The sequence below is a fragment of the Mobula hypostoma genome, chromosome 5 (assembly GCF_963921235.1).
Source record: "Mobula hypostoma chromosome 5, sMobHyp1.1, whole genome shotgun sequence".
In the NCBI taxonomy this organism is placed as follows: Eukaryota; Metazoa; Chordata; class Chondrichthyes; order Myliobatiformes; family Myliobatidae; genus Mobula; species Mobula hypostoma.
The window spans coordinates 189,339,238-189,352,466 of record NC_086101.1 but is presented as its reverse complement, the minus strand read 5'-3'; the positions used below and the strand labels follow the sequence as shown (position 1 = coordinate 189,352,466).

General features: G+C 41.9%; 1 protein-coding gene across 4 annotated transcripts in view; it reads left to right on the top strand.

Annotated features, from left to right (window-relative positions):
• The window catches only part of rnf4 (ring finger protein 4), a 57,509-nt gene that overhangs the window by 23,983 nt on the left and 20,297 nt on the right, over positions 1–13,229 (top strand). For all 4 annotated transcript variants that reach the window (XM_063049565.1, XM_063049564.1, XM_063049563.1 and 1 more), the window contains exon 4: positions 8,982–9,058. In XM_063049565.1, coding sequence (XP_062905635.1) covers positions 8,982–9,058 — 77 coding nt within the window. The remainder of the gene's footprint in view (positions 1–8,981; positions 9,059–13,229) is intronic.

Genomic DNA, 13,229 nt, shown 5'->3' with positions numbered 1-13,229 from the left:
TTATGTTTATCCAGTTATGTTATATGGCTCAGAATGTTGGACAATATCTAGTAACACGAGGAAACGAATTGTAGCAGCAGAGATGTGGTTTTTGAGGAGGATGCAAAGAATATCATGGATGAAATGAATATCTAACGAGGTTGTCATGAATAGAGCAAACACAAAAAGAGAAATAATGTATGAGTCATAAAGAGGCAACGTGACTTCATTGGACATGTGATTAGGAAAGAGGAGTTAGAATGCACGGTAATTATGGGAAAGATTGAAGGGAAGAAAGCAAGAGGAAGACAAAGACAAATGATGATGGAGACAGCAGCAAGAGAATTGGAAATGAATACCAATGAATTGATCCACTTGACCCGAAACAGGAGTGTGTGGGCTGTGGCAGTCTAAGCTCATACTGGGCATGGCACCTGATGATGATGATGACCACCACCTTGATGGCAGTACTGAGAAGAGGGCTTGTCCTGGATGGTGAGGGTCTGATTCAGATTTACTTATCACAGGTACTTCAAAACATACAGTGAAATCCACCATTTGCGTAAACAACCGGCATACAGGCGGTGTGGCACGGCAGCAGCGGCCTTTCGGATCTGGTGCTACTTTAATTTAGTTTTTTAATTTAATTTTAAGGCACAATTAGGGTTTAGGACAATGGATAACAGAGCGACTATCTACCATTGCCAGATACTGCTACAATACAGGGATTGCCCAAAAACAAGCCTTCATGAAGATCTGCTGGTTAAATTGCGCGACCTCGACTTGCTGAGAGAATCAGGCCCGCAGTCCTTGGAGTTGCCTGATGCCAGTGGCCGGAGGTGGGGACGTCGTAAGGGGTGTGAGAGGAAGTTGGAAGCGAGGCGAGCGGGCAGGAGTCCGTGCCAGGAAAAAAGCAAGCCCTAGCCGGCTTACTGTCCCGTCCATTTTGCTCTCCACTGGACATTAAGTTGGACTACATCCGACTCCAACGAAATACTCGGCAGGAGTACAGAAACGGACGGAATCCCGGACACCGCCATTCAGCTGTTTATTTATGTAACAGTTTTTTTTTCCCCAAGCCATCGGACTACCAACCTCCGCTGTGCCTATTGTCTTGTTTATTATTTATTGTAATGCCTGCACTGTTCTGTGTACTTTATGCAGTCCTGGGGAGGTCCGTAGTCTAGTGTAGTTTTTGTGTTGTTTTACGTAGTTCAGTGTAGTTTTTGTATTGTTTCATGTAGCACCATGGTCCTGAAAAACGTTCTCTCGTTTTTACTGTGTGCTGTACCAGCAGTTACGGTCGAAATGACAATAAAACGTGACTTGAGTTGATACCTAAGGAGGCCAGTAAGCGTTGCCACACATTCTGGCACTTGACACAGCATGCCAACAATGCTCCACAGAACAACACAAGCAGCAAACACTAAAGAAGACGCCTTCTTGAGTAATGGATGCCACCTTCTTGAGGCATTGTGTTTTGAAGATGTCCTTGAAGATGGTGGGGATACCAGTGTCCATGATGAAACTGAAATGCTAATCCCATTTCTCTCCCCTGCTGCTGCCTGACCTTACTGTTTATGGTATTTACTTCAAAGCCCCTCAGAATTTGCCTTGACCTAGAACGGATTATTCCACAAAATTAAACCTGCCTTGTGGGCATGCTTATTATCAGTGGTTGAATTTGCTCTTCAGTGAAGCAGCATTTAAAAAGTGTTGGGTATAATCTTACACTAATGAGCACCTACAGAGCACTGTAATCCAGCTACCGTAATACCAGCTGCATTAACTTTTGTCTTACCTGCTGGTAATTAGTGTAATTAAAGAGTTTTCCCACTCGTATTTTTGGAGTTCAGGCAGAAATGCCTGTTCACTGAATGTAAGAGATTGGCAGTTACGACTGTCTTCTGTGTGTTAGTTAATGAGCAGGAAGAGCTAAAGAAAATGAAAGAGGTGGTTTTGTTCAAAACAAATGGAAAGGGGAGATGGAGAGAGTCTTTCATTTTGCTGACAATGAAGTGCCCATAATTTGAGCTGCATCAAACAGTATCCATCTGCAACCCATAACAGTTACTGAATAAGACGATCAAATACTAGTGAACATTCTGAAATCTGGTCCGAATAGAAATTTTAAAAATAAGAAAATTCTGGAAAGTAAACAGAAAATGAATTTGTGAGGTAAATAGGGTTGAATGCTGAGAATCTGTCTTTAAGTCCATACCCAATAAATAGATAACGAATCATTGTTATTTGGCATATAAATTTACATGGATTGGGAATTTGCTGTGTTGTATTGGCGTGACAACAAAAACCAACATTCAACATAAAGAATTGTATAAAAATAAGTATGAGGTTAAATTACAGATATTGAATGAAATATGCATATATACATAAATTAAAAGCATCCGTTAGTCTTGCAAGACCATGGATCTGCGCCTGGAAAGTCTTCACTCTCCAGGGCGCAGGCCTGGGCAAGGTTGTATAAAAGTTGTCCATGTTGCAAGTCTCTCCTCTCCATGACACCGATGTTGTCCAAGGGAAGGGCAAGGGCTGATACAGCTTGGCACCAGTGTCGTCGCAGAGCACTGTGTGGTTAAGTGCCTTGCTCAAGGACACAACACGCTGCCTAGTGAGCTCAAACTCACTACCTTCAGGTCGCTAGTCGACTGCCTTAACCACTTGGCCATGTGCCCACATATACATTGTGAATATATCCAGTTAGAAGAAAAAAATTGTTAATACAATTTGTTTTAATTGATTTGTAGTTTGCAATTACCTTGTTTTCTACATTAATAATTCATGAAATATGGGCTGATCTTCATATGAGTCACAACAATAGACAAACACAATCCACCTAAATTAGTAACACACAAACAATTGTACTTTTCTTGTCTTTATTGGACATTGTTTAATCATTCACAGTCCAGGCTGGAAAAAGTATGTGAACACTTGCATTTAATAACTGGTAGAGCCTCCTTTAGCAGTAATAACCTCCACCAGTGTTTCCTGTAGCTGCTGACCAGGCCTGCACAATGGCAAGGAGGAATTTTAGACCATTCCTCCATACAAAACTGTTTCAGTTCATCAATATTTCTGGGATAACTCACAGGAACAGCCCTCTTCAGGTCATGCCACAGCATCTCAATTGGGATAAGGTCCGGACTTGGAGCCAGCCATTCCAAAACACAAACTTTATTCTTTTTAAATCATTATGTTGTTGACTGACTCTTGTGTTTTGGATCATTCTGTTATTGCATCATCTAACTTCTATTAAGCTTCAGATGACACTGCTATCTTGACATTCTCCTATAAAATGTCTTGATAGAATTTTGAATTCATTGTTCCCTCAACAATTGCAAGCTGTCCAGGCCCTGAGGCAGCAAAGCAGCCCCAAACCATGATGCTCCTTCCACCGTGTTTCACAGCTGGGTTGAGGTTTTGATGTTGGCATGTAGTGCCCTTTTGTGTGCGCAGTTTCTGCCAACAAGTTCAGCTTTCGTGTCATCTGACCACAGACCATTCTCCCAGAAACATTTGGAACATTCAGGTGGTCTTTTCCAAACTTGAGACGTGCAGCGATGTCTTTTTTTTGGAGAGCACTGTCCATGGTGTCCTTCCGTGAAAACCATTCTTGATCAGAGTTTTTCTCTTATAGTGGACACATGAATACAGTCTTGAACAAGTTCTAGAGATTTCTGCCATCTTCTGCTGTTACCATTGGGTTCTTTTTCACCTCCTTCAGCATTGCACATTGTGTTCTTGTTGTGATCTTTGCCGGATGCCCACTCCGAGGGAGAGTAGCATCGGTACTGAACTTCTTCCATTTGTAGACAATTCTCTAACGATGGACTGATGAACACCCCTGTCTCTAGAAATGCATTGGTAGCCTTTTCCAGATTCAAGCGGCTCCACAATTCTTCTCTGGTCCTCTGAAAATTGTCTTGATTGAGGCATGCTGCACGTAAACAGATCTTTCCCAAGAAGCATACATCAAAGTTGCTGGTGAACGCAGCAGGCCAGGCAGCATCTATAGGAAGAAGCGCAGTCGACGTTTCAGGCCGAGACCCTTCGTCAGGACTAGTCCTGACGAAGGGTCTCGGCCTGAAACGTCGACTGCGCTTCTTCCTATAGATGCTGCCTGGCCTGCTGCGTTCACCAGCAACTTTGATGTATGTTGCTTGAATTTCCAGCATCTGCAGAATTCCTGTTGTTTCCCAAGAAGAGCAGGCCGTCAGTAACCTGGCTTTATGCGTCTTTTTTATAGGTCAGGGCACATCTACAACCCACACCTCCAATCTCATCTCATTGATTGGAACAGCTGACTCTAAATAGCTTTTGTATAAGGCATTACCCCTGAGGGTCACGTACTTATTTGAACCTCGCCCATGATTGTTTAAATGGTGTACTCAGTATTGATGAGAAGAAGTATAATTGTTAGTGTCTTATTAGTTTAGACAGATTGTGTTTGTTTATTATTGTGACTTAGATGAAGATCAGACCACATTTTATGAGTGATTAATGAAGAACAGCAGGTAATTGCAAAGGATTCACAAACTTTTTCTTGCAACTGTGAATAGATCTGAACTGCATTGGCAATGCACCTTTGTACAGAACTTCTACCACCGAAGCAGATCATTCAACTCATCCAGCCTGTGCACCATTTACATTCCATCTGAACTTATTCCCACTTCAGTTAACCTGTCAGAAAATCCTGCTCCTATTGAGTTATGAGTCTGTCTACTGCTCCCTAGAACAGTTTTATGTTGTTGGGCTCAATTCTCCATATTGAGTTAACATACCAGACACATTCTGCTTGATTCAGCAAGTAACTATTTTATTTGTTACAGTTTTTGATGACTTGGCATAAAAATACCTCCTACCTTCCTTATCATACACGATAGTGTAGTGGTTAGCACAGCACTTTACAGTATCAGTGACTTGGGTTCATTTCCCACCATTGTCTGTATGGAGTTTTACATTCTTCCCCATGGTCATGTGGGTTTCTCCCGGGTGTTCTGGTTTCCACCACAGTCCAAAGACGTGCGGGTTAGTAGGTTAATTGGTCATTTTAAATTGTCTCATGCTTAGGCTGGGTTAAATCGGGGGTTGGTGGCAGCATGGCTCGAAGGGTCAGAAGGGCGTGTTCCACGCTGTATCTCAATAAATTTAAAAACAATCCTCTAAATATTCTTTCACTAAATGATGTGGTTTTGTCAGTTTTTTCAGTCTTGGTCTGTCCTGTGTTTTGTGATATCACACCGGAGGAAATAATGTATCATTTCTTAGTGCATGCATTACTAAATGACAATAAAAGAGGACTGTGTGTCCTCATAATCTAAATGATGCCTCTGCTTTCCAAATGCAATTGGAGTATTCCAGTATCATTCTTGAGATTATATAGAAAATGAGGGTAGAGTTTTTATTCTTGAAGTCGTGCAGAGGTTGAGAGAGAGGACTGTGTATCTTTGACTTGCTTTTTAACCATTTCTGTATCCTCTGGACCCCAAGATCTGTTTTTGGTGCTTTATAAGAGGAAGAACAATCAATGAGTGCACAGGAAGAGCCCACAGGCTAGCATGCATTTCACAGATCAGTGCAGAGTAGGAACAGGCCCTTCACCCATACTGTCAGTGCCAAACCTCATGCCAATTTTAAACTGCTCTCCTGCCTGAACCTGTTGATATTCCCCAACTATTCATGTGTCTTTTTAATAACTTGAATAACTTGCTCTTGAACATCACTATCATGCCACTTTCCCTTGAGGTGTGTTCTGGGCACCTACCATTCTCTGTAAAACAAAAAGAAACTTGCCGCAGAAATCTTCATTGAACTTGTTCCCTCTCACCTTAAACCTGTGCTCTCCGGCATCTTGCTGGCCACAAGACTCTGTCTGCCCTTTCTCTGCCTCTCATAAATTAATACACCTCTATCAGATTAGCTTTTAACCTCTAACACTCCAAAAAAAAAGAGAACAATCAGCTGTATTTGTCATTTTATGTTGAAGCACACAGAGAAATATGTCATTGACACCAATGACCAACACAGTCTGTGAATATGCTGGGACATCCCATAAGTGTTGCCATGCTTCCGGTGCTAACATAGCATGCCTTCAACTTACTAAGCCTTTGGAATGTGGGAGGAAACCTTTGCACCCAGAGGAAACCAAAGAAGTCACAGGGATCTGTGTTGGGTCCGATTCTTTTTACGTTATATGTCATTATTTGGATGATGGAATTGATAACTTTGTTGCAAACTTTGTAGACGAAATGAAAATAGGTGGAAGGGCAGGTAGTTTTGAGGAAGTTGAAAGGCTTAGACAAATTTGGAGAATGGGCAAAGAAATGACAAGTGGAATACGGTGTTAGGAAGTGTACTGATCATGCACTTTACTAAAAGAAATAAAAGGGTTGACTATTTTCCAAAAGGAGAGAAAATACAAAATTCTGAGCTGCAAAGGGTCTTGGGAGTCCTTGTGCAGGATTCCCTAAAGGTTAATTTGCAGATGGAGTCTGTGGTGAGGAAGGCAAGTGCAATGTTAGCACTCAGTTCAACAGGACAAGAATATAAAAGCTAGGATGTAATGTTGAGACTTCATAAAGTACTGATGAGGCTTCACGGAGTATTGTGAACAGTTTTGGGCCCTTTATCATGAAAAGGATGTGCTGAAACTGGAGAGGGTCCAAAGGAGGTTCATGAAAATGATTACAGGATTGAATGGCTATTTTGATGGTTCTGGGCCTGTTTTCACTGGAATTCAGAAAAATGAGGGGTGACTTCATTAAAACCTATCAAGTAGTGAAACCTATTGAAAGGCCTTAAAATAGAGTAGATGTGGAGAGGATATTTCCAGTGGTCAGAGAGTCTTAGGACCAGAGGATACAGCCTCAGAATAAGAATAGAGGGGAGTCCTTTTAGAACGGAGATGAGGAATTTCTTGGGCCAGAGAGGGGTGAATCTGTGGAATCCAACAGGCAGCTGAGGAGGCCAAGTCTTTATGTATATTTAAGGCAGAGGTTGATAAATTCTTGATTGATCAGGGCATGAAGGGATACAGGGAGAAGACAGGAGATTGGGGCTGAGAGGAAAATTGGATCAGCCATGATGAAATGGTGGAGCAGACTCGATGGGCCAAATGGCCTAATTTTGCTCCAATATCTTATGGTCTTTTAGCTTATGTCAGATGTGATGCAATTCTGCTTTATTGACAGTATTAGAGGGATAAATATTTGCCAAGGCAGGGCCTGTAAGTGTTATCTCGATATCTGAAAAGGACATGCTTTAAATTCTCATCCAAGTGAATGTGGAAGAGTCCCTCGTAATGCTAATCCATGAGACCAACAATGTACTTACCTTTTTGAATTAGGACTTGAATCTGACCCAATGAGAAATGGTGACAAAATGAGGTGGTTCACTCTTCCTAGAATTGCATTGCTCACATGAAGTTATCTGAAAATAAGATTTCCTGTGTAAACTCACCTAAGCACATTAGGTTTAATAAAACATACCTGCTGTAGTTTAGGAGATGAAACCTTGTGCTGTGTGAGGGGGCTGTTTATAGGAGCAGCCTTTATGTGGTATAAGAATAAAGGCTGATTTATACTTGTGCGTCCACTTGATGCCGTAACCTACACAAGTGGCCTAAGCACCTTGTGAGCATTTATACTTGTGCGTTGGTGTGTCTGCGTCGCTCTGCAATTCCGGCACGTCGCGCATGCGCTCACACCTGGCCGCGCAAGGCATCATGGTCATTGTAGTCTTTCTCGGGCTAAACCAGTTTAAAGCGAGCGCCTTTTTTGTAAAAGCGAAATGTGTCCTCCATAATTTCGGAGGTCTGTAAAGCTTTATGGAAAGCATTGCAGCCAGAGTTCCTTCTCTTCCCTTCAGTCGGCCAGTGAGAAGCTATTACAGCGTAGGAGGAAATGTGATGCTACCAAGCGGACCAATCACAGTTGCCGCGACGCGTAGTTACATTTTGGGAGAGGTGCGCGTCAGGCTATGGTGTAGGGATCCGCGTAGGCTCTGTGTAGGGTTCGCGGCGACGCTGTACTTACGGCATCGAGTTGGCGCAGAAGTATAAATCAGCCTTAAATATGTGAGCTTCAGGAAGGGTAAGCCAAGGGAACTCACATCAGTCCTCACCGAGGGATCAGCAGTGGAAAGGGCGAGCAGTTTCAAGTTCCTGCATGTCAATATCTCTGAACATCTGTCCTGGGCACAAAATATCAATGCAACTATAAAGAGACCAATACGGCAGCTATATTTTATGCTGGTGTCTTGCCGAGAGGTCTTGGTCTGAAACGTCAACTGTACTCTTTTCCATTAATGCTGCCTGGCCTGTTGAGTTCTTCCAGCAGTTTGTATGTGTTACTTGGATTTCCAATATCTGCAGATTTCTTCTTGTTAGCTGTATTTCATTAGGAGTTAGAGGAGGCATGGTATGTCACCCATGACACACAAATTTCTATGGTTGTATCACCGTCTGGTGAGGTGGGGCCACTGCACAGGATCAGAAAAGGCTGCAGAAAGTTGGAAACTCAGCCAGATCCATCACGGGCACCAGCCTCCCCACTGTCCAGGACACCATCAAAAGGTGATGCTTCAAAAAGGTGGCATCCATCATTACGGACCCTCATCATCAAGGACAAGCCTTCTTCTCATTCCTACCATCAGGAGGGAGATACAGGAGACTGAAGACACACACTCATTGCTTCCCCTCCACCATCAGATTTCTGAATGGGCAATGAGTCCATGAGCACTCCCTCAATTTTTCCTTCTCTATTTATTTTTGATATAGACTTATGATTGTAATTTATAGATTTTTATTGTTATGTATTGCAATCCACTGCTGCCACAAAATGACAAAATTTCATGATATATGCCAGTGATATTAAACCTGATTCTAATTCTGAATCTATTTACATTCTTTCATCATAAGACAATGTTTAAGAATATAATTAAACCTGACAGTGTATTAATAAAGCTGCTGTGTCTGGTCCTGACAGGTGGTGAGGTAGTTGACCTAACCTGTGAATCCTCTGAACCTGTGGTTGTTGATCTCACCAACAATGATTCTGTTGAGGTAAGTGATGCTGACTGGACAATCTGTCAAGTTAGAGACCAAAAATAAAAACAGTGCTGAATTTCACAGATAGTTTAAGGAGGGTGGAGGGAAGAAATATATCAGGAATCTATAACTCAACCCAACTGAGGGAGATGATGATCCATTTTGTTTTTGGGAAAAATCAATTTCAGTTATGACATAAAAGTACAATTTCAGTGGTCCACTTCCCATTTTCATTCCGATATGTCAATCCACGGCCTCCTCTACTGTTGGACAAAAAACACCTTGTATTCCATCTGGGTAGCCTCCCTCTTTTCCCCACTTTTCTTTCTTTCATGGCTTCTGTCCTCTTCTATCATATTCCCCCGTCTCTAGCCCTGTATCTCTTTCACCAATCAACTTTACTTCATCCCTCCCCCCTCCAGATTTCACCTATCACCTTGTGTTTCTCCCTCCCCTCCCCCCACCTTTTAAATCTGCTCCATCTTTTTTTCTCCAGTACTGCTAAAGGGACTCAGCCTGAAACTTGGACTATAGTCTTTTCCATAGATGCTGCCTGGCCTGTTGCGTTCCTCCAGCATTTTGTGTGTGTAGCTTGGATTTCCAGCATCTGCAGATTTTCTCGTCTTTGTGATTGGATTTCTTTCAAGTTTTTATGTTAAATTCACACAACTGTGATGTAATGTACAATGTCCGTATGTACATTTACATGTGGATTTGCAAAATTAAGAATAGGATATCCACAAGAATATGGGAACGTCATTGTCATGGCTATCCCTCGAGGTCGAGGATGATGGTCTTTGTTCTGTTGATCAAGTGGCCCACAGAGCGAAGATGCCTGTACGTGTATTTGTTTAACGTGTACTTGATGTTGCACTCCAAGAAGCACACGATACTTCGCAAATCAACCAACTGATTCCAATGGCATGGAAACCACGACGATTGGAGCTGATGGATTTGTTGCAGCCTTCATCCGCCTTCACAGCCGTTGAGTTTGAAGTAACTTCGTCTGCCTGTTCCACCGTTGAAGTCTTGGTTGGATTGTTCTTTGTCAGGGACCTCACCCTCGACCTTACCGCCATGGGTGACCCTACGAGGAGCATAGCTCCAGACGGCATTGCTCTCGGGATCTCAGGACCATGCAAGCTTCTCCAACACAACAAGGTGACAATCCACGGAGAAGATATGGAAAAGTATTGCTTTTCTGAAACCTGATCCATTTATTCTCTTGCCCTTTTATGTACTGTACTTCATTTACAGAAGCTTGGTCTTGTATTCATATCCAAAGTCTTTGAAAATTAATGATGTTTATGTGTCTATGAAACTAATGTGGCAGATGAAAACTTTCATACATCTTCTTTCTTCCACATATTTTCACGGTAATTGTAAGGTTCTTTGCTACAGACCAACCAATCATACCATTTGTACAGAAAACTGCAGGGACAATCCCTGGTCCTGTACACCACTCAGACATTTCTTTGGCCTAGCTGCCAATTTACCCACTGCTCTCTGACACTTCTCTTTCCTGACATCACTATCACTATTCCAGCATCCTCTCCACTTCCTTACGCTTGGCTGTAATTCTCCCTGCTGCTTCCTCTGACAGCTTGTTCCAGATGCTGACCACACTCTGGGCGGAAAGCACAAATCTTACCCCTCAGATCCCCTTTAATTCTGTCCTCTCCCACCTTCAACCTGTGTCCTACAAGGGAACATATCAGCATCAGATCTGATTTACATGATGTGAAATATGTTGTTTTACACCCACAGTGCAAAAATAATATAATGATAATTATAAAATGTGGTTGTTTTATTGTAATAATGAATTATTGTTATGTAATATTATAACCATATAACCATAAAACAATTACAGCACGGAAACAGGCCATCCCGGCCCTTCTAGTCCGTGCCGAACACTTACTCTCACCTAGTCCCACCGACCTGCACTCAGCCCATAACCCTCCATTCCTTTCCTGTCCACATAGCTATCCAATTTAACTTTAAATGACAATATCGAACCTGCCTCAACCACTTCTGCTGGAAGCTTGTTCCATACAGCTACCACTCTCTGAGTAAAGAAGTTGCCCCTCATGTTACCCCTAAACTTTTGCCCCTTTACTCTCAACACATGTCCTCTTGTTTGAATCTCCCCTACTCTCAATGGAAAAAGCCTATCCACGTCAACTCTATCTATTCCCTTCATAATTTTAAATACCTCTATCAAGTCCCCCCTCAAACTTCTACACTCCAAAGAATAAAGACCCAACTTGTTCAACCTTTCTCTATAACTTAGGTGATGAAACCCAGGTAACATTCTAGTAAATCTTCTCTGTACTCTCTCTATTTTGTTGACATCTTTCCTATAATTCGGTGACCAGAACTGTACACAATACTCCAAATTTGGCCTCACCACTGCTTTGTACAATTTTAACATCACATCCCAATTCCTGTACTCAATGCTCTGATTTATAAAGGCCAGCATACCAAAAGCTTTCTTCACCACCCTATCCACATAAGGTTCCACCTTCAGGGAACTATGCACTATTATTCCTAGATCCCTCTGTTCTACTGCATTCTTCAATGCCCTACCATTTACCATGTATGTCCTATTTTGATTAGTCCTACCAAAATGTAGCACCTCACATTTATCAGCATTAGATTCCATCTGCCATCTTTCAGCCCACTCTTCTAACTGGCCTAAATCTCTCTGCAAGCTTTGAAAACCTACTTCATTATCCACAACTCCACCTATCTTAGTATCATCTGCACACTTACTAATCCAATTTACCACCCCACCATCCAGATCATTAATGTGTATGACAAACAACATTGAACCCAGTACAGATCCCTGAGGCACACCACTAGTCACTGGCCTCCAATCTGACAAACAGTTAGCCACCACCACTCTTTGGTGTCTCCCATCCAGCCACTGCTGAATCCATTTTACTACTTCAATATTAATACCTAACGATTGAACCTTCCTCACTAACCTTCCTCACTAACCTTCCGTGTGGAACCTTGTCAAAGGCCTTACTGAAGTCCATATAGACAACATCCACTGCTTTACCCTCATCAACTTTCCTAGTAACCTCTTCAAAAAATTCAATAAGATTTGTCAAACATGACTTTCCACGCACAAATCCATGTTGACTGTTCCTGATCAGACCCTGTCTATCCAGATAATTATATATACTATCTCTAAGAATACTTTCCATCAATTTACCCACCACGGATGTCAAACTCACAGGTCGATAATTGCTAGGTTTACTCTTAGAACCCTTTTTAAACAATGGAACAACATGAGCAATACGCCAATCCTCCGGCACCATCCCGGTTTCTAATGACATTTGAAATATTTCTGTCAGAGCCCCTGCTATTTCCACACTAACTTCGCTCAAGGTCCTAGGGAATATCCTGTCCGGACCCGGAGACTTACCCACTTTTATATTCCTTAAAAGCGCCAGTACTTGCTCTTCTTTAATCATTATAGTTTCCATAACTTCCCTATCTGTTTCCCTTACCTTACACAATTCAATATCCTTCTCTTTAGTAAATACCGAAGAAAAGAAATTGTTTAAGATCTCCCCCATCTCTTTTGGCTCCACACATAGCTGTCCACTCTGATTCTTTTAAGGACCAATTTTATCCCTCGCTGTCCTTTTGCTATTAATATAACTGTAGAAACCCTTTGGATTTATTTTCACCTTACTTGCCAAAGCAACCTCGTATCTTCTTTTAGCTTTTCTAATTTCTTTCTTAAGATTCTCTTTACATTCTTTATATTCCTTGAGCACCTCATTTACTCCATGCTGCCTATATTTATTGTAGATATCTCTCTTTTTCCGAACCAAGTTTCCAATATCCCTTGAAAACCATGGCTCTCTCAAACCTTTAACCTTTCCTTTCAACTTAACAAGAACGTAAAGATTCTGTATCCTCAAAATTTCACCTTCAAATTATCTCCATTTCTCTATTACATCCTTGCCATAAAACAAATTGTCCCAATCCACTCCTTCTAAATCCTTTCACATCTCCTTAAAGTTAGCCTTTCTCCAATCAAAAAATTCAGCCCTGGGTTCAGACCTATCCTTCTCCATAATTATGTTGAAACTAGTGGCATTATGATCACTGGACGTGAAGTGCTCCCCAGCACAAGCTTCCGTCACCTGACCTATCTCATTCCCTAACA